Source organism: Mchenga conophoros, linkage group LG2 (assembly GCF_057382185.1).
Source record: "Mchenga conophoros isolate Kocher_MC1m ecotype Shallow Benthic linkage group LG2, M_conophoros_male_GT1.1, whole genome shotgun sequence".
In the NCBI taxonomy this organism is placed as follows: domain Eukaryota; kingdom Metazoa; phylum Chordata; class Actinopteri; order Cichliformes; family Cichlidae; genus Mchenga; species Mchenga conophoros.
In genome coordinates this window covers 35,822,431-35,844,719 of record NC_140527.1, presented here as the reverse complement: position 1 = coordinate 35,844,719, position 22,289 = coordinate 35,822,431, and the positions used below count along the sequence as shown (strand labels likewise).

Genomic DNA, 22,289 nt, shown 5'->3' with positions numbered 1-22,289 from the left:
AAACTACCCTGGGGTTAGTCTAAGGTTAGTTATAGTCTACACAAATTAGCATGTTTTGCTATTCAAATCATTTGGTACGTGCATACATGAGTGTGGAAAATGTAACACATCCTCTCAATCATTTTAAGAGGTAAAAATCAAAAGATGGGGCACTTCTGCTACACAACCAGAGTTAAGTGTACAAATCCAAGAAGCTACACATCAAAATTGAGGGTGGTTCATTTCCTCCTTTGGTTAAATCTAACCCAGTTCAGAAATACTTCTCATGCTTTTAATTCTGCTGCAGCATGTGTTAAGCCAGGATCCGGACAACCTTGCAGTGTTACTTGCAGCAGTGTGATCTCGCTTCATAATAGCAGGGTACTTTTCTCCTTTCTCACATTCTTGTGGAAATGACCATGTACATGAGCTAGATTCCTAGCATTATTTTATTATTGTCAGTCCTCCACTTTGACTGAAAGCTGAAGGACTTTTGCTGAAGACATGTTTTAACTCCTCATAAAGCCTAGGACACAAACGCATACCTCTAAACTTGGTAGAAATATTCATTAAAAGAAAAAAAAAAAAACAACCAAAAAAACCCACCACAGAACTGAGGGCCAGACTGAAAACACTGAATGGAAAAATGAAAGAAAACAGGAAGAAGAACGGCACTAGAATGTGATCCATTTGTTGCCAGGAGTAAAACATGCCTACACCCAATCTGGGTATGTAGAAAATCCATTTTTACGCTAAAACAGTTTGGGTTTTTTTAAACAGGAAAGAAAAAAAGGCTTGACTGCTCAGCCAGCCATAACAAACCATGCATTGATACAGGCAGATACAAACACAGTAAACATCCACGTCCAAATCTGGATGGCCCCACTGCTTGTACATAGTGCAATCTCCAAAAGGCCAATGTGCATTTTGCTTAACAGAACAGTGGGCGACACATGGCTGCTGGTCCAACCAAAACTATAGTATCAGTGCATCTAAGCATTTAAGGAAAAACAGCTACACAGTCCTGAGAGAGCTCAGGGCTCAGCGTTTGACAGTGCAGCTTTATCTGAAATTCAGGTCAGACATTGTTATAGTTGCCCTCCCTGGAGCGCTAAGGGGGTTATGCCATATGTCAGCAAATAAGCATGAATGTGGGACAATGAATGTGGGAGAGGGAAGAGATCACTTAACATAAGATAAGATGAGTTTCAAGCAGGAAGCTACAAAACTGCTGATACACTATGAACCGCCTGATCCACGGGTGGAGAAAATAAATTGCCTGCTGGTTTCTGTACTGGGCATCAAATCAGCTCGCCGCTATTAGAAAATGCATGACCCGATCAGAAAAAGCTTCCTGACAAAGATCAACAGAAGACCACGTTTGACAGGATTCTCGGAGCGAAGAGCAACGACATCCAAACCAGTACTATTTTTACCAGTTACACAGAAGCTAGCTTAGTTTACAAAGAATTTAGAGGACGCCTATCTACTCCGATAAACTCACATAAAACCACTTTCCTGTACAACGTTATTAATTTGCGTGAAAGGTGACAATGCAGAAGTAGTGGCATATCAACCGGGTCTCAGGCTGCAAGACGTATAGTTGCAGCTTTAGCTGAACGTTAACTGCACGCATTTAACTTACAGCGAGTTAGAACAGTCCATTTGCTTCCCTTAAAAGTTATCAGCACAACCATCAGCTAACAAAATCAACCAAACGTGTAACTTTTAATGTGGGAAGAAGTTGCAGATATTTTCCGCGTCCATACTCGGCTCATAACCGGGCAGCGAGCTAACGTTACTAGCTAGAAAAGCTGACCGCTCAAACAACCCGGTCAGAGGCGGCAGTTGACTGCAAATGTTAGAAAGTGAGTGCAACACCTTAAGACACAAGCGGTTCACAAATAGACACAACTGCCAACATATTTCTTACCCATTTGGGCTCTCAAGCCCTTGAGAGTCGAAGCACCCTCCGCCATTTCTATGAAGTTTTCCTTCTGTCTGTTTTTTTTTTTTTCTAAAGCAAAGGCGCGTAACCCAGCGCAGCCGGTAGGACTCGGACACCACGGGGACGTGGACATCAAAGATAGGGCGAACAAATCAGGATATCTCACTTTGAACAGAGTCGTAACAAAAAGTGACTTCCGATGTAGTCAGCGATATGCAAGTATCTTTACCACTCTACGTTATTCTACCTACAAGATAATGAATCTAGTCCTGTTGTCCACTTTGAATATCGTTATGGACCCTATAATATATTTGTTTTAACTCCAACTGCCCTCTTGGCCAAAAAAACCAAACTTTTTTTTTAATGTCAATGAAACATTTTAGTGTCAGTGAGACGTTTTACCTGGATAAATGAAGGATATATAAAACTCACTTTGGCAAAAAAAAACTGATTACAGGTTCTACCCTGAGACAGGATTGTTGCTTGTGGTTCAGAATAACTTGATATAATTCATGACAGATAGTTTGGACATATCTTTCATAGATTATAGGCCAACACCTCATTTACAACCGTTTAAATACATACTCTAATGAATAATATCAAGTCAGTTTGAGTCAGAAACAACATTTCTGTTGCAAGATAAAAGCTGAAGTATACAGGTAAAAAGTCGCATTGAAGATAAAAAAGTATTTTTTAAGACAAATCCAGAGGACATCAGAGACTGCAACACATATAACATCACAGTTCTATCCACATCATTGAAATGGGGCAAACTGTTTACCAAACAAAGCTATTAGACGTATAAAGATAATTAAAAAAAACAGAGAGAGAAACATCGGAAATCACTTGTTGGCACAACAGAACCAACAAAAGAAGAAGGGACACGATATTAAAAATGCTCTGGTAAGGACAACCAATGAGATTGGACGGTAACTTTATAACGTTGATGGTTTTAGAGTTTATTTTAAAAAATAATATTTAGTGCCTCATCTTTTCACCAGACGATCGTGGTGTGGAGGCGGGGGCTGTGGGGCGCCAATACTTATAGATTACGTTTCCAATTACAGATGCGAGGACGTCACCTAGCGTTCGTATGGGTACTTGCTGCATGCTGATAAATGTAAAGTTTATCCACAAGAGCTGGTGAGAATTCCAAGGTATTCAGGTATTAGGTTTTAGAGGCAATAACTAAAATAGCGACCAATTGAATGAAAGAGAAAAAGTCCCCGTTAAGCATAGTTTGTTAATGATGTAGAATATTTTATCCAGATTTTGGAGTTTCTTGTTGTTTTCAGATTAGAAAAAAAAGACTTCAAACTTGACTGAAGTTGTGTTTACCATTTGCTTTTGAGATGGATTTGGAGAGTAGTGATGGAAAAGATTGAATACTCACCCAAACTAATGCTCCGAAGACTCTGAAGATCTAGAGATCTGGGAAGCTGGTAAGTTGGCAAACTTCTCCCAGTGAGCGAATAACACAATTTCTCAGGGCTCTCAGTTCTTTCACTTACCGTGAACACTGCATCCTCTGTCCTGGTCTGTCTCACATGCTTTAGCCAGAGGGCTGCTCATCATTTTACATGGTAAACAGGAAATAACACTGCACGTAGGGTGCCTTTCCAGTGACCTGGATATCTAACACTCAACTGAGAAATAAATACTTTTCTCACTGCGTTGTTACAGTACATCTATTAAATATATATATTCGACTGAAGACGAGAACCTCAGAAAAGTCGGTAATCTGGTATGATTTTATTCCCATTAATACATCAATGCATCATTTCACTCAAAAAATGTTCCTTTAATTAAATGTCATGCTTTTATGTCTCAATGGTAGGTGTTAGATTGACTGAATGATCTGGTGAGAGTCCTGCAAAAAAGAGCAGAAAGTCTCTACAACACTTGCCACCCTCTGGATCTTTAAGACATTATTGTTTTACCACAGCTCTGTGTATCCTCTTGACAACTTCAGAATTAGGCAAGAGTGCAGCAGCCTGGGCCAACTGGGGCAGCAATGTGTAGGTGGAGGTCCGCAGGTACTGAAAAAGTTCCTGGAAGCCTTGGATATGAGGGATGATCTGCGGTGGAACACCCAAAGACTGTGCCAATCTCCTTAGAGCTTTGATGTTGTCAGCAGAGTCAAGCAGGATAGACAAGTCCTGAACTGAGTCGTAGTCGAGCATCTCAATCCTCTGTCCTGCACAACATCAGCACAGTACAAGTAAAATCAGTGGCGTACCATACTGAACTCATCCTGATAGAAAACTTTAAAAACTTTTTAAAAAGGACCCTTTTTCAAATACATATATACATCCCCCTCTTGACCCTGCAGCAGTCTTTAGCCTTCAAGCTCAGGTCCTGAGACCTGGGAGCTTGAGTGTCCTGTGCAGTATCTTTGCTGTTCCTAGGACTGTGTTCTTCTGGACAGAGGTCTCAGTTGTTGTTCCCTGGATGTGCTAAAGCCACTTGCCTTGCTTGGGAGTCACTGCAACAAGTGCTCCGATTACCACTGGGGCCATTGTTGCCATCACCCTCCACATCTTCTCTGGATTGTCTCAGGGGTATCTTTACACAGCCTTCATCTGGAGTCTTGCCTGGTGTGATAGACCCTAGCCTTTTTGGATGTTTTGCTGAGAGCTTGTTCCTGTGCTGCCATGATTAGTGTCTCTATGCTGTCTTTCAGTCCAGCTTTGTCCAGTTACTGATACGATTTCTGGATGTCAGCCACTTCCTCTATCTGCCGGTTGTACGTACAGTGCAGGGCCCTGTCTTTCCACTATGGTTCTTCTCCTTTCTCTTCTGATTTCTCAGGTTTCTGCTGCCTGAGGTATTCACTAAGTATCCTGTTCGTTGTGGCCATCTTCCTGATGGACTCATGGATGTTTGTTGTCTGATCCTGGACAGTGGTTCTGACACTCACCAGTCCTCAGCAGCCTTCCTTTTGCTTAGAGACAATCCAGTACATAACAGCAGGGTGCAAGATGCTAACAGGCATGGCATTCATGGAACGCCATAACCAAGTGGCTGGCATAGTATACAGAAACATCTGTGCCGAGTATGGCCTTTAAGTCCCGAGGTCAAAATGGGACACACACCCTTGGGTGGTCACGAATGTCCAAGCTAAGATCCTGTGGGACTTCCAGATATAGATGGAGAAACTGGTGATGGCTAACTGTCCAGACACAGTAATGGTGGACAAACAGAGGAAGATGTCCACAGTAATAGATGTAGCTATACTGAATGATAGCAATATCAGGAAGAAGGAACACGAGAGGTTTAAAAAACCCTAAGAGCTGAGAGAAGAATTCAAGAAGATGTGGGGGGTGAAGTGGTAATCGGAGCACTCAGTGCAGTAACTGCTCCAGCAGATCCCAGGAACAACAGGGAATTAAAAAATAAACAAATAAAATAAAATATATAAAATATATATATGCAGCTGTAATGGCTGGTTTGGGACGTACATACCTTCAGCGATCTCCCATATGTCCTGCAATTGTCGTTCCATCTGATAGTGACATAATAAAAGCGACAGAGTAGAAAAGAAGTAATGTGATAGTCACCCAATTTATACATGTGTGAAATACATTGACATATAACTCTGTTTTATTACTGAAATGTTTTGAATGAATAAAAAAGGAGCATCAATCTTTGTTGTCATTATCAAGTAAGAAAAAAAATAAAGTGTTAGCCAGATGTTTGTGTTTTTCTGTTTTACATCATTATAAATTCAATCATTTGGATCGTGAGATTCTGAGTCAATATACTGAATTCAATCAAACTTTAATCTCAAAGTGATTAACTGACAGTGTCAGTCTTGATTACTGTATGTGTCATTATACTGTGTTTCTCTTGCATATATCATGCAGTGGTATTATACATACACAAAGCTGTGATTCTCTGTTAATGGGTCCTGATCTGCTCATTAACCTGCTATCATTACTATTTGGAATATTTTATTTTAAAGGCATTTTTTTAAATCTTCTGGGAAATTGTTTGCAGTATCTTAGGCTTTGGTTCCAGAAAAGAAAAAAAGTCATTTCTGGTAAGTAATTTTCTGTGTCTTGTTCTTTATTTCTTGGAAGAAGAAAGAAGTCCCCGTGGCATAAATCTCAGTAAATCAGGAAACAAAACCAAAGTTTTCTTCATGGTTAGATAACACTTTGACTATCAAAAAACTAAACTAAACTAAACTAAACTAAAAAAAAATGATTTTGTACATGAAATATACATAAAATATATAGTATATAACTTCCTACATTTCAAGTTCCTATAGTTTGGCATTGCTAAAGGTGGACTCTAGGTGTGATAGTGATGTAGCTATAGGTATAAACTGTACCTCCTGTGTGATGAGGCTTTGTTGTTCCTGTGTAATACTGTCTGTATTCTGACTGGAAGGCTTGATGTTGGTGGTGACATTAATCACAATAGAAGTAGGATGCACCCAATTCTCATGGCTCACGGAGTACAGACCTCTAGGTTTATAATAAACAATGACAACAATGATTATATCTGGACTGATACAGATAAATGAAAGGCATGGATGTTATAATATTCACAAAGCACCTTGTTGGATTTTCAGCTGAAACTATCTGTGAGGGCGCCTCTTCTGGCTGTGCTGCTCTGTCTGTATGGGTGAACAAAGGTGTGTGCTGAAGGTCGGCAGCAGATAATATTCCTTCAGGCTTGGAAGCGTATACAGGAACTTGCTCTAAAAATTGCAACAAGTGCATATGATCCCATGTTAGTTGAGTAAACAAGAGATAGGTGGGGAGAAGTAGCAGAAACCCGAAACATGATCTGGCTTACTGAATTTTTCAGCAGTCAGGTGTAAACCCCAAAGAAGCAAAGCAAGAAGGAAAATCAAGGAAGCTGTTGCTGAAACAATCAGGACCACTGAAAACGTTTCTTCTTTGACTCCTTAGGGGGAAAAAAGGCAGTCAGGTAAAAGTGACTACAAGACTAATAAAAAAGTTATTCATGATATGAAGTAACTCACTCTTCTCTTCTGGGTCTCTGAAATGTTCTTTAGGTGAGTTGGTGGTGCTCTCTGTAAAAGAACCACAGATAACCTTTCCTTAACCATATCTCTGAACAATCACCACTCAACAAAACTGTTAACATATACTGCTATGCTGTCTGTTTCGGGACCTTACCTGCTTTAAAACCTTTCGATGTCAATAGCAAACACTCTGTATGGATTGTGTCATGACTATAACAAGGTAAGCACAGCAGCTCCACTTCCCCAGTCATGCTCCTGAGTTCATAATACCTGCACAAACAACCCAATGATATGCTTAACACAATATCTAATTTGACTTATGTTTATTTTGATACTGTGCGAATAATTCACCCCGGGAGGCAGTGTCCACACAGGCTGTCACTGGTAGGTGAGCATGCCGTCTCCTCAAGGCGGTTCAGCAGGCTGCACTGGGTGCATGTTCTGCAGGGAGTCACACCTGTTTCTGTACTGAACTTTCTTTCTTCACATGGAATACAGACGCCTTCCCCACCATCTCCAAAACCACAGTCCTGAAAATCACATGTGTTATAGACCTGGAGTGAAGTAGCACATCTAGAAAACAAGCAGTAGCTTAAACAGGAGTGTGTGTGCTACCTCTGAGAGCTCTTCTCCAGGCACACATGCAGGGCATGCAACACAAGTGCCGTTAGGGTGTAAGAACTCTGTCTGATCACAGATGGGCTCAGACTGCACGAGCCCACAGCAAACCTGAAGAAACACACATTTAAAATTGTGAGTAGTGAAAGAGCTTAGAGGCTTTACAAAAGTAACGGCATACTGTTAAAATACAGAAGGAAAATGTGAAGAAGTTAATATGTACTGTAAGCATTTTGCACTTGTTTTTCTATAAAAACCTAGCACTTTCAGGACTAAATGACTCCACAGGTCCAGATGTCCCAATAAGCAAAAGAAATGGTCTTGAGAAACAAGTCTCCTTGTTTCTGGAGGACTTTTGGCAATAAGTGCTTTTCACTCATTTTGAGTCCAGCCCTTGTAGGATTTTGAGATTTTTTATAGGTTCATGGCTCCTTTTGGTTTTGATCATTGTTTCTCTTGAAACAATACAACAAAAGTCGTATTGTTTATATTTTTGTTGTTGCCAGTGAGTATCTTCTGTATCTGTTTGTATTTTGTCACATCCTATATCCAAGGTTTGGGTTGGGTCTCTTAAGCAGTATTTAGTCAATTCCCTTTTGTGTTTCCTCTCCTAGTCTAATCTGTTTTGTCCCTCAGTGTCTCATGTGTCAAGTATTAGTATTTTTGCACCAACCAGATGATTGCCAAAGAGCTGTTAATCAAAAACTTTGCAAATTTGAGGGACAGGACAAATGGAGGGCAAAAACAAAGAAGAAATGACAGGCCTTAAAAAAAACTACCTATAGAAACAATGTGGGATAATCTTGACAGAGAATGGAATAAAGATCAAGTACAATAAAAAGAGCTTCAAGCAGCCTGGAGAAGTATTCTTAAAGTCTACTAAAAGGGAATTACAAGAAAGCTTGAGAGTTCAGACTGTGCTGAAGAATAAAGCCAGTCATACAAAATATTGACTTTTAACCTCATTAGAATTCTATAAATTCGTTTCTTATCACAGAATATAGAAGGAGGATTAAAGTGTTAAAGTTGAGAAACCTCTTAAAGGAAAAATATCAGACTTACCAAGAGCAGAACAGCATAGAAACAAGCCTCAACCAGGCAAATGTCCATGATCTTCTCTGTTAAGCACCTTCCTGATACACAAAAATCTCAGCCATAAGAAGTATATGGTTTTCTGACTGTTAGAATCTAAAGTGCATAACTTACAATATAAGGACAATGTCACATGGTGATTTAAAAAACAGTCAACAATTATAAGATATAAAAACTTACTTCAAGTGATCAGTAAGGTTCAGGCTATATATCTCTGGTAGAATAATCACTTATTTAAAGATGGTATAAGCAAGGCTGTGGTCTGTCTCTCAGTAAGTTTCCCCTCAGCTCAGCATAGGATATGTTTGGAAAAGATGTTTGGGAATCCCCGTCATTTTACATCACTCGTGACGCAGGAGAGCTTCCAAACCTGACCAGTGAATAGAAGCCCCTCACCTGAACACCTGACGTCACATCTTGCCTTCTTAAATTCCCTCTGGGGAACCCACTTGGCTTGTCTGGAGGGTAAGAGGAGGGAGGGGAATTAAAATGAATGAATAAGACCTTTGTTAAGAGACATTTAAAAGAAAGGTATTGTTTTTGTTTGAAAGAGTTTCCAGGCTGGAATGAAATCTTGAATATTACTACCGCACCCATCGTGCAGAAGGTAAGACTTAGGTTGTGAATTATGCAAGGATTACTAATAAGTCATATCAAACTATGTAATAGTGATACAGTTTTTGACCACTTGGTGGCAGTATGAACACACACGCACACGTAATGCCATCAATTTAAAGTCCATTCTTGTTCAAGCAGTTTCACCGGCATGGCAGGATATTATGGAATAAAAAAAATATGATCATTCATGGAAAAAAAGACAATATTGACATATACAGATTATTTAAATTGTTTAGGCTTAAAGGAAAGCTGTACTGTGAACTTCACGTGTGTCTGCCTGAGCACGTGTCACACAGAAAAGCTAATTAGGTTTGTTTGAAGAGTTATCACTAGAAGAGAATTGTAAAGTACACGTACAATAACATCAAACACGCATTTATGCACAGGCACACAGATACACACACGAACATACTCACATAATTAACCTGGAAATATTCTGGTTGTACAAGAAATTAAAAATGACAACAATATGTTTTGTGTCTATAAAACAAATCTCCTGCGTTAGAAACACAGTCTCCGTATCCATCAGAACAGTTCACAGAAATATTCACTCACATGTGGAAATCAGTTTATGAAGGAACCCTTAAAATAAAAGTATTATGTATTTAGACAGAAGGAATCTCCTCAGCACGTTCACACAAAACAAGAATGTTAAATGAAAACTGTTCCTGACTTTCTTTTTGACCTCTGAGTTTTGTCAGCATATCACTTAAACTCGGTGCTCATATCGAACAAAAGGGAAATAAATGTGCTTAGAAAAAACACTTATTTTGCACACGTTTCATGTGGGCATGGGTTTTAAATTGCTTTGTTTGGTAGTCATGTTTATTGCCTGCGATTAATGAGTAACTCGGCGAAATACGGGGAATTGGGTGTGGAGGTCTAATGGAGTCAAAAGTGACGTTGCCCAGCAGTCTGAGGGCTCTGCTTGCTTAAAACTAGTTCATCTTTAGGTTTCAACCACGTCAAGGAGCCCATGGTAAGTTTTCCGTCACACATGTATGTTTATTGGTAGGATTTGTTTTGTTTATTTTGGGAGTTGTTGTTTTTTAAGGTGAATGAATGAATGTTACTGTCGCCCTTCAGCAGATGACCACTTGACTCGCACAGAAACCGTTTTCGTCTGCTGCCATGAACTCAATCAAAAGTCTGTCTTCTCTGGCCATCTGTTTCTGTATATTTATGTCAGCTTGTCCTCTGGGTTCAAGTAAGAGAAAAAAAATATTCAAAATATTGTATATTGTGTCATAAAATAATATGTGTATAAACAAAATAATTAAAAAATGTATTTCGTCTTTTGGGAAAGTTGATATTTAAACTTAAATAAAAATGAACTGTGAGTGATTAGGGGGGGGGGGGGGATTTAATTTACTATATATCTTCTGTATTCTGTCTTTTTATATTTTTTTCCATCTCTGTAATTTCTTCCCATGTTTTAATCTCAGCAGCCTTTGCTAGTACCAGCCTGTGGGGTAAGAAGCTGGTGTTTCAAGTCCAACCGTGTTTGTGGCAGTTACACTCGGGGGTTCCGGTACCAGCCCTCAGGGAGCTCAGTGTGTGCATGAGTTTACGTCGCACCATTTCAGCAGACTGGACAGGTTTTGAATACAAAGCTCCAGGAAACAGAGAGACGGAGCTGGGTCTTGGAGGCAAAAATGGAAAACTATTCGTAAAGTTGTTCGGACATGAGTGGCAATATGAAAATAATCTTACAGTGAATGAGTGGCACTCTGTCTGTCTTACCTGGTCGGGGCAAGCTCAGCGACTAAGGATCTCCATCAACAGTACCTTTCTGATTGAAATATGTCTAACAACAAGCCAGCAACTGTCCAAAAACGGCACTCTCACTCTTGGTGTGTCTCATTATGTAAACGCAAATGGTGAAATCCAACCGGAGACTGGCACTAACTTGGTAGGTGAGATAGCTCTGTTTCGGATGTGGGCCAGAGAATGGAGCCTTGAAGAACTGAAAAACCTGAACTGTACAGATGGGGATTTGGTGAGCTGGGACCTAAAGCAGTGGACCTATAGCTGCCCCCCTGAGCCCAGCATCAACCTACACTGTGGTAAATACATTATGGGCTTTTATTTTTGCATTTCACAGTCATCTAGTTTGGACTATGCACAGTTTTCTAGCTAACAGGGAACTTCCCAGCAACATAAGCAAGCCTAAAATTCATATTCTGAAATATATTCTTATGAAACATGACTCACAAGTTTAAAGATAATGTTTTCTCAGTGTAACTTTCTTAAGATATTTTCAGTCTTCGGATGATAAAATATTTTTTGGGAAACTTTCCTCTGTGTGTTTTACATTATTTCATATGCAGCACTTTGAGCTGTTGTGTTGTGGAGATTTTGGAGCAAGACATTATGGGAAAATATATCAGTCTGCCCATCTGTAAACTCTTAGAGTGGTGTTCAGATAGCCTTGATGATGCATTCATGGTCCTCAGTCGGTTTTGGTGTCTTAGGCTGAAATGTCAAAGATGGCATTTATTTATTCTGGGACTTTTCACCTTACAAGATAAAAATTCCAGTTTTTCACCTGCTGGCCTGTTAAAGATTAGTCTCTGTGGAGTTTGTTTGTTTTCCTAAGCCTGCATGGGTTCTTTCCAGGTGCTCTGGCTTCCTCCCACATTCCAAAGACATGCATGTTGGGTTAATTTTAAAATGGCTATTGGTGAATGTGAGCTCAAATCTTTGTCCGTCGCTCTATGTTAGAGTTGTGATAGCATCGTGTGCAGGATGTACCTCCGCTCTCACTCAAAATCTGCTGGGCTAGGCTGGGTCCTTATAGCAAATATGAAAATGGGTGGATGATATTCCAAATGTTGGATATTTTAAATAAAGTTTAGTAAACAGAAAATTATCCACAAGGCATTGTGAGATTGCTCATGACAAAGTTAATAACAGTTTGAACTTATTAAAAATGTTTTTTCCTAAGATTCTGATATTGTTGAAATGTTTTGATAAGTCTTAAACTAACTTACATAACACTACATTAAAATTATGTATTATTTAAATGAGAGGGGGGATAATATTGCAGTTAGTAAACTATTTAAGATAATAACAGTTCATTTGTTCTTCTTTCTATATTTTTTTAGCATGGTCATTCTACACAGTCAAAATGGAGACGTGCATATTTAACACGTTAAACCCGGGAAATCTTTTGTTGTCACTGGAGGAAATCTCTAAAATCTGGGTAAGAAAAACTTGCCTGAATGCAAATACCCAGATTTGTCTATCACAGTAATTGACTGTCTCTGTCCTCTTTTACCAGTTGGAAAGCATTTTCCACAAAAACACATCTATCCATAGCATCTTAGTGTCATCCCCTTGGTAAGATGTTTTTTCAAAGCTAATCTTTCTCTCAGTACACCTAAAAACGCAGAACGCAAAACTACTAAATAAATAAATGACATACAAGTATCTCAAATTTGTGTTTGAGCATGGCCCTTTAGTTTAATAATAGAAATGCTTTCATTCTAAATGTTTGCTAATTATAACAGCTGTTCTTGACTCTCCTGTCTCTAATTTCTGTTCTCTCTGTTCCCATCCAGCAGTAGCTGCCCCATAGTTAATGATTCTGCTACTCTAGACAAAGACCAGGTACAATTTGATTTTCAGTGGAAAGAATCAGTAATGTTCTCCAAAAATAAACTAATTAATGAATAAATGAAAGTCTTTATTTTTCTAAGGAAGCAATCGTCCTACACAAACCCTGATATCTGTCATGAGACAAATAAGCAAATGAAACCACATAACTTTCCACTAAAGTTCTGAAAAATTTCTGTTATTTTCAGGAATTGGAACTGTTATCAAACACAATCTGTGACAGCTGGTAAGATTTAATAAAAACCTCGAAAAAACAAGAGAGAATCACAAATTACACGGCTGCAAACAAGCTCATGTATTTTGGATTTATTTCTAGCTTCAGCTGTGAAGTGCACATACATGTGAATCCTCCTGCTGATGTTGAAGTGGTTCAGACAGAGATTACAGCATTGCTTAGTTTGCGCTCCCCTTTAAACTTCCTTAATCTGTCAGTTCAGGGCAACGACATTGTTGTACTTCCTGTAGGTGAGTATACTCTGCATAGTTCGCTCACACACACATGCATGTAAAATAACCTTCTTTTGTACTTTAGTGCACTACTGGATTAGCCTAAAATATAATAATGTATGAACTTTCCACGTGTTTATATTTCACACCCACAGGCATAATTAGAACCAGTGCACATTCCTGCAATTCTAAATACATCTAATTGTACTTAAAGCTTTCTTTCTTTTTCCTTTCAGAGCAATTCTCCAATTCGACAGAACCTGCACCAACTGTCAGCTCCGGTATCGATACACCTGCCTGTAAAAATCTAACAATTAGAAGTGCATTGTCTAAATCGATTGCAGGAAATATGTTTTGTCATGTGAAGCAAAGTCTGCAAGACATTCCCCACAAGCTTTGTTATAAACATGTCACTTAAATTTGCAGAGACAACGCCAACTCTCAGTCCATCAGTTCATCCAACGACCAGAGAGCCTTTGCATGTCAATGACACTGCTGGTCAGTTCACTGCACGACTCACATAAATCACATTTATGAATTCGATTTGTTTCTTCAGTAAACAGGTTCAACTGTTTACTTTGTTATATCACAAAATGTCCATTCAAATAAATCACTGAATGAAATCAGATGATGGGCGATCTGCACAAGGACCCTGTTAAACAATAAAATGTTCACATCAATGTTCATGTAGATTCCCACAGATTAAATTCCTTTCTTTCAACAAAGTATTGAGAGAGTTTAAGAGGTGTTTTTTTAAAGTTTAGTTTCACAAGTAATCATAATAGTTACAGTTTTTCAAACACATTGTAGAATTAACTGTTTAACTGTTTTCCCTCCTGCTGTAGAACCAGATCAATTCTTTAGAGTTGATTTGTTCTTAAATATGACTGGAAACCCTTTGGATCCAAAGGATATCATTGAGAAATGGGTAAAACACTAATATAATTGCACTTGAAAGATACTTAGAAAAAAAAGCAAAACAGTTTAAACAAATTTCTTTTGTTTTTGGCAAAAGGTGAAAAAGCAGCTAGAGGTGAATAACACGATGAGTGTACTGAATCTTGACATAAAAGAGAATGCTGTCAGGTGGGTGGCAATAGAACTTCATTTTTATTGCACATTTTAGACCCTTTTAACATGTTTGCCATACAAATATGTCTGTCTAATATTTTATAGAAACATGGAGCATTATTTCAATTTAATGGTGAGTACGCGCTCAACTATAGAAGCAAGAGAGGGCCTATAAAGTAAAGTGGTGTATAATCCATTTTAATATTAGACAAGAACGACTCCATTTACGTTTAGCTGTCTCTGTTTCTTTCTTTAGATTTCTCAGGACCAACCAAAACAGTAAGTGACAATGAATATGGAAGAAAGAGATATATTTATGTCTGGTTTTCTGTAATACTGTAATTCAACTTCATTTATATTCAAATTCAGAAATACTTGTTAAAATCGGTGTCTCTAACTACTAACTGCATATTTCATTATCAGATATTACTGTGCCTTCCATGTTCAGGAATGCAACAAAAACACTGTGGCAGAAATTGAAATCCTAATTCAAGCTGCCTTGGTGTCAAAGTATCAAAATCACTCCATTATTATCCAAACTGTGGAAGTGATGATCAGACATATAGGTGAGCTATATTTCTGGTACAAACAAAAACCTAGGTAAGTTATGGAAGACTAACAGTATTTTTTTTTTCAGTGCCAAAAAACTGTTCAGAAGACACTAGCTTCACAATCTATGGAAAATACATATGGCCTGAAACATTTCCACAAAGAATCCAAGTAATGGGATGCATCACGCCAACATCAGAGAGAGCTTTCAGACTCTGGTAAGACATCATCATATTCCTAATCGGCAGATTTAATATTTGACCAGAGGCAATGACGCTTTAATAGCACTGTTTATCAGACTGTTAGACTGCTTTATTGCTATATAAGAGATTATTACACAATATCCCCCATATAATAACAAAGTAGGCTAATATTTGTTTATCAATGAGACAAGCTTTAGACAAGCTATGAAACATCAATTTATCTTGATAATGAAATATGGGGAAAAATAGGGTGTTATTTCTATTTTCTTTTAACTCGTTAAGATCTCTGTGATCTTTGTCAGAACTGCACACAGACAGTTCAGCAAGATGAGGAAAGCTTCTCATATAATGCCCTGTTCCAGCTACTCCACCCACACCATGTGCAATTCTGACCCCACAGACGTAAAACTGACGGATCCCTGCCAGCCCACAGCTCAATCTGAAAAAAAAAAATCAATTTCCTTTAAGTTGATTATTAGTGTAATGACAAACCTCAGTTTTTTATGCTTCAATGATTGCATTATCACGACACGGAAATGACTGTGTAATAGGGGTAATCAATTTTATGATCTCTTAGTGAAACATTAAGATTACGCTAACGTTTATTAAAATCATTATTGGCCCAGGACAGGGTTGTTTTTTCTTCTTCTTTCTTTTTTCTTCCAGAAGCCAAGATATAGATACAGTGCGACTTTGTGCAACAACTTCAATTAGATCAGACCATAAAGATGTTTGATGTTCTCTTTTTATTATTTCCTCCTCCCTTCAATTCTCTGGTCTGTTTAGTAAGTTAGACATTGAAACTGACACGACCAGATGGGCTGATCCTAACATGAAGAACTGCCACCAACATCTATCAATATCGGACCTTAACAATATCACTGTCACTCCTGGTAAGAGGATCGACGTGCAGTCTGTTTTTATTCCCATTTCTTCACAACTTCAACACAAGCCAAAAAACCCTCTGGTGTTAATGATTTCCAGGTAATGCGGCTGAGGTTGTGGTGGTGATTCAGGACCTTGTAGTTATTCAGTTAGGCAATAGCTCGGAGCTCTCGCCTTCTCACCTGGAATCTGTGGTGGAAAAGCTCAGTGAAGTAGTCGATGAAAGCATCGTTAACTCTGCGGTTGGAGCCAACATCGTCACTATTGTTTCTGATATTCTGCTTTCCAACACTGATGTTACTCCGGTTTCAAACACGTAAGGAAAAATGAAAGTGTGACTCCTGCCCAAGTTTGATGAGCTGTGCATTTCTGAATCCAGTTCTTATTTACATGCTAATCTAAATTTTTTTCTTCCTTGCAAAAAGTTTCCTCAATCTGACAGACAGGATGGCGGATAATATGATATTCCAAGGTGAATCTGCTAATTTAACCGCTCCCCCACTGGGATTTTCCATGATCAATGTGGATCCAGAGGAATTCAGTGGTCTCACCTTTGGTGCATCAATTGTTTCACCAACTAAGAGCCCTGAGGTGAGAGGTTGGAAATGCTCTAATGAAGAGGGAAGTGAATTTGACATATTAGAAATTTCCCTTAATTACAGAAGTTATAAAATATGTTAAAGTAAATGAAGTGCTATATTTGTATTAACTCAATGCGAAAAACAAAAACAGTTTCCACCTGACTGCTTATAGGATAGATTTAGTTGCAATAATGCCCTTGAAAACACAGGTGATTGTTCTGGCAAACAGATATTGTGGCCTCAAGCAGTCATGGCAGATTGGGTTTTAACAGGAAAAGCTCCATGATCCATACAGGCAGTTTTAAAGCAGTGTGCAGCAATGTGACCCTGTTTTATTTTTCTTCCTCAGATGTTTGTCGACCAGGGCTTTGTGAATAAACCACATCCCACAGCAAATGCAACAATCTCTTTGCCTTCTGCACTCAATGATTTTTTCCCTACTGGAGGGAGAAATACAACTCGTGTTCAGTTTCAGTTTTATGGAACACACGAGCTTTTTCAGGTACTGTATTCTTCCCGTGCTATTTGTTACATTGTTTGTTAATTGTTGTTCTTGTTATTCTTTCTTCTTCAAAAATCTACAGTTTATTAGGTGTAATATTTACAACTTCGACTTTGGAAAGGTTGCTTTGTTTTTGAAATCTCTATAAATCCATAAAGCTGGAGCGAGGAGAAAATAAACCTAGCGTTGCATAAAAACACATAACACAACCACTCACAACTGTAACTAACTAGAGAAAATCAAAAAATATATATCTGGCTTACTGTAACAGGGTAAATTTGAGGTTTCACAGGGATATTAAGTGCCACATAACTTCTTGGCTGGATGCAGTGACCCCCTGTGGTGCCAGACAACCATTTTTTTCTTTACCATCACATAAGAGAGATAGCTAGATTCTGCTATCTTTGGATAGGGTCAGATTAGTTATTTCCCTTTTACACTTTTCATACTAACTTTATCCACGGGTTCTCGACTTGATGTTTACCCTACAAACACATTATCAGTTTAATCTACAGTATAGCTTATTTTGCAGGCTTAGCTTGATTCTACAGAACACTACCCCCCCCTCCCACACACACACACAAGTGGGAAGTGCAATCGGATGCAGTTTTACTGGTGCATGGTGGACCTGCATGGCTCTGTCATCCTGGGTAAAACTGGCATGATCTGGTTGGAACTGGAATCAAAATAACAGCAGTTCCTTTTACTGGACAGCAGGAAGGTGTTAAGTTGTGAAACCAGTTGAGTTCATACACATATTGTTAGAGTAAACCAGTTGAAAGCACATGATCTCAGTGGCAGAACTCTACATATTTCTATATTTACAAATTAAATTAAGAATTTAGTACATCTTCAATGGCCTTTACAAAACCATGGCCCCACTGTTGTTGCTTACTACGATTCATTAATCTGGTTGTTGATGTGCTGGCCATTTTATTTTAAATAGGACCTGGACATAAACAATGCGCAGAGCAACTGGACGTTGAACTCATATGTAGTATCTGCCAGCATCAATGACAGCAAAATCATGAACCTGGAAGATCGAGTAGTGGTGACCTTCAGTCATCAAATTCCTACAAAGGTGACAAACAAGTGCTGTTCAGTTTGTGAGTGATATGAAAGTGTATGGGACTCTAATATCATTCTACTTCTCGATATTTACAGCCACGGGACAAAGTACAATGCATGTTTTGGGATTTTTATAAGAATGGTGAGTCAAAAATTCTTTATTATTGGATTTAGTTGATTGACTGTAACTCCAAACCCCTAAATTTAATAAAGCTTTCAAAACTTTTGAAGCTGTGCATCTGTTGATAAAAAGATTTGTGTTTGTGTGCATGTGTGGGTGAATCTTTGCTGGTGTGTGTGTGTGTCAGGTGGGCGGGGTGGTTGGAACAGCAGCGGCTGTGAAACCGAGAGTATTTCTCCATATCAGACCAGTTGTCTCTGTGATCACCTCACACATTTTGCTGTGCTCCTGGTGAGTCATTGGTCTGTTTTTTGTTTTATAGATTTAACTAGAAAACAAACTCCTACAGGCGCCAACATACTGTGTGCAATCTGGTCAGTGCTGGCTGCATGGGTATTTTTCTGCCAGCAATGTGAGATAGTGGTATTAAAGTCACCATGTGTAAAAATAAAGTTGTTGTCATATTATTAGTTTTCCAATAGCTGTGAGAGGTAAAGCCCTGCTCTCCGTGCCTGTGTCTTCTTGATGCCACTGTAGGCGATGCCAGCGTTTAGGTTTTGTACTTTTTGTGTTTCAGAATGTCGAAAGAACTCCTTTCAGTAAGGTTAATGAACAGATTCTGACAGTGGTATCATATATTGGATGTGGTATATCCTCCATCTTTCTGGGCCTCACTCTACTCACCTACCTTATTTTTGAGTAAGTCACTGATACTGATGCTACAACTACTGACTTTGCATTGAAATAGATTTGAGCATATGAAAAGTCTATGGCCACCTACATTTGTGGTCAGAAGTTTCCATACACTGATCGTGGGCACAGATTTCATGGTATTTTGGGCCTTCTAATTATTTCTTTGAAGTGCTTTTTTTTCCAGGGTGAAATGATTGTACAGCGTACATCTTTGATGACTTTACAAAACAACACCAATGTGAGTGATTCTGAAGGTTCTACAATGTCGAATTCAAGACATATCAGCTTCTTGTTATTGATCATGATTGGCTGGTAGTTCTTAAACTTGTGGTGTACAGTCATTCCAAAGAAATCATTAAAAGCCCAGAAGTTACCCAAATTAACATAACAGTCGTGCTCATAATGAGTGCATGGAAATGTCTGTATATACTGAAATCATGTAGATAAGAAAATCTGTAGTACACAGTGATAATTTTGGAGTGACTTTTAAAGCATCAGTCTGCACTGTGGTCTCATTATCCATTTATTTACCACAGGAAGCTGCGACAAGATTACCCATCTAAGATACTCATCAACCTGTCATCTGCACTGCAGGGGCTGAGCATGCTCTTCCTTCTAAACACTTGGCTCTCATCTTTCTCCAATTATGCTCTTTGTATTGCTACTGCTGCAACGCTCCACTATTTCATGTTGGCCTCCTTCACGTGGATGGGCCTGGAAGCTGTGCACATGTATCTCGCATTGGTCAAAGTCTTCAACACATATATCCCCTCTTATATCCTCAAGTTCTGTATTATAGGATGGGGTAAGGAAACATTTCTATGTGCCCCTTTCTGTAGAAACAAAATTGCTCTGCCAGGTGGCTTTAACTGACACATTGGGTACATTAATGGATCGTGATTCTAATCTTAAATTAGATCAAAATAATACAATGTGTTTATTGTGAAAGGAGTTACAGTTGTTGGAATTGTAGAGGACATATTAAAATAATTGGGATGGACAAACAGAATAAAGTTGAATTGTTTTCTCACAGGTATTCCTGCAGTAATAGTGAGCCTGGTGCTGGTCATAGATAAAGATGCCTACGGCAGTCTTGCTGATGAAGAAATTGAAATGGTCCTTGATTCCACTGAAGCATTGTAAATACTGCAGTTCCGCAATATTACTGATATGAATACTGGATTAGAAATGTAATTAGTCTAATAAACAAATCAAGAGAGTGCTAATTTGCACTGGTTAGTTTGTATGGATGAATGCAAAATATAAAAATAATGACGCTGCTGTGTCCAATTTATTATGTGCGTTTGAGTTGATGAACTAGTCGTCTCACAGTAGAAGCTTGGCTAAGTTAATGGCATTGATGGGATTGCTATAGCTCACTGTTTAAATTGCATTTTGACTTATCTAATTCTCCCTCTCTTCCTACAGCTGTTGGATACAGAATGACATTGTCTTCTTTGTGACAGTGGTGGCATTTATTGGTCTGACCTTGTTGTGCAACATGTCTGTCTTCATCATGGTTCTGATCCAAATTAAACGGATTGGGGCAAATAAGCTTGCCGCAAACAGCCAGGGCTCTGTGCTGGACTTGAAGGCGGTTGCCAGTCTCACGGTTCTGTTAGGCCTCACGTGGTCAATTGGCTTTTTTTCATTTGGGCCTGCCAGAGTAGTCCTGGTGTACCTGTTCGTTTTCCTCAACAGTTTGCAGGGTAAGACTGAGTTGTAGTTGCTATTAACTTGATACTAGCTGCACAAGTGTAACTAATTTCCATTGCTTCTGTAAGCATTTTTCCTAAATTCCAGTGATTTTATAATTTTGTTAGGGTTTTCTCATCTCACAAAGATTTTTCTTTTTAGAATTAGTACAAGTGTTAAGAAATCCTTAAGAGTGTTGTCAAGGCTAAGAGAAAAAGATGAACTAAAACACAAATTTATATCATTTTTAATGTCAAACTGAGTGCAATTGAACGTCACTGTTATTCTTCTTTTGTTTTGTTTTTTTCATCAAGGCTTCTTTGTGTTTTTGTTCCACTGCCTGATGAAGGAAAATGTGAGGAAACAGTGGAGAATCCACCTGTGCTGTGGACGTTTTAGACTCCGTGAATACTCAGGTAGCAGTTCATTTTGACATATAACAACACTGCAGCATAATAGCCACATGGTTGATAGGAAGCATTTTCAAGATGCAGTTTTTTGTATTTCTTGCCTTCCGTGTTCAGACTGGAGCCGCTCTGTGACAGTCGGTGACCGATGCAAAAAGAAGAATCTCGTTAACTCGGATTCGGTCACTTCTGGCAGCTCTCAGTAGGTTTCTGGCTCCTCAGCAGCAGCAGCAGTAAACCAACACCAGGGGGCATGAGTGGACATCTGGATGAATTCTTCAAAGTTTTCCGTTGTTGAATTACAAACAGAAAGCAAAAGGTTCAAAGACAAACTCCCCAGTGCAACTAATGTGCAGGGAAAGCTGAAATATGTCTCAGCTTCACGGAGAAAATGGGTCCAAAGCCATCACTTAAACTCGGTCATGAAAATTAAGCACTGCTTTGATGCAGAAAGTAAAAATCCATTAGAAATCAGTAAACGTGTAAAAGCCGTACAATTCATTTTAAAGGTTAAAATGATTCATTTTCACATCCATGCATTGTAGTGCTGTTTAAGAAATCTTTCTTTGTAACAAAGCAAAATGTAATGTTCTGCACACTCGATTATTATCCATTTAAATGTCATGCAAATATTGGAGCGTAAAAGTCGTTTTTAAGGTTAATTTCAATAGGATTGTAATGTAATAGGGATTTAGCTGACTTCTTAGAGTATATTTTCTGATATCCTATACAGGATTTGTCACGGCATACCACTGTATAATGACAGTTTAGCTCTGTGCATGCAAGACGAGATTTAACCTATGACGTAATTTTATTCTTTAACTAAAATGAAATAAAACTGAGCACGTCTCCTTGTTTAAATAAATAGAAATGGCTATGATTTAGTTTAGCTTGTACACAGATTGTGTACATAGTCTAAACATTGCGTTCTGATGATAGTCTTGTGTTTCTCTGACAGTCGAAATGGCAGCACGAACTAAACTTACACAGATTTTGCTTTTATTTTTAGAGGGCAGAGAGCTCCATCTAAGTGATCTATGAAATTCACTGGTATGATTTGAAAAATGAATTAAAGTTAGATTTTTCTGCTGCCTGATGTGTTAACTGGGAAACCTAAAGCTCAGGTCACTTACAAGCTACAGTTAAACTCAAAACCCTTTTTGAAACTTGGACTGCATAATGTTTTAATAGCTTG

General features: G+C 38.6%; 2 protein-coding genes and 1 pseudogene across 14 annotated transcripts in view; 1 reads left to right on the top strand and 2 right to left on the bottom strand.

Moving 5' to 3' along the window:
* The window catches only part of map7d3 (MAP7 domain containing 3), a 30,217-nt gene extending 28,153 nt beyond the window's left edge, over window positions 1-2,064 (bottom strand). For all 13 annotated transcript variants that reach the window (XM_085243679.1, XM_085243688.1, XM_085243715.1 and 10 more), the window contains exon 1: window positions 1,913-2,064. In XM_085243679.1, the coding sequence (XP_085099805.1) occupies window positions 1,913-2,060 (148 nt within the window). In that variant the 5' untranslated portion in view covers window positions 2,061-2,064. The remainder of the gene's footprint in view (window positions 1-1,912) is intronic.
* Window positions 2,065-3,839: 1,775 nt separating this feature from the next.
* LOC146582520 (tumor necrosis factor receptor superfamily member EDAR-like) lies at window positions 3,840-8,654 on the bottom strand (annotated as a pseudogene).
* A 1,463-nt stretch (window positions 8,655-10,117) lies between these two features.
* On the top strand, window positions 10,118-22,199 carry adgrg4a (adhesion G protein-coupled receptor G4a). Its single transcript, XM_085243657.1, has 29 exons — window positions 10,118-10,233; window positions 10,341-10,461; window positions 10,700-11,320; window positions 12,362-12,459; window positions 12,538-12,596; window positions 12,818-12,866; window positions 13,061-13,098; window positions 13,189-13,337; window positions 13,556-13,600; window positions 13,746-13,817; window positions 14,165-14,247; window positions 14,335-14,405; window positions 14,496-14,523; window positions 14,647-14,669; window positions 14,814-14,956; window positions 15,028-15,157; window positions 15,929-16,035; window positions 16,127-16,343; window positions 16,453-16,618; window positions 16,958-17,110; window positions 18,057-18,191; window positions 18,275-18,320; window positions 18,487-18,590; window positions 18,877-18,998; window positions 19,529-19,797; window positions 20,026-20,131; window positions 20,421-20,701; window positions 21,002-21,103; window positions 21,212-22,199. The coding sequence occupies exons 2-29, from the start codon at window positions 10,386-10,388 to the stop codon at window positions 21,298-21,300; spliced, it is 3,582 nt and encodes a 1,193-aa protein (XP_085099783.1). The 5' UTR covers window positions 10,118-10,233; window positions 10,341-10,385; the 3' UTR covers window positions 21,301-22,199.
* The last annotated feature ends 90 nt before the right edge of the window (window positions 22,200-22,289 follow it).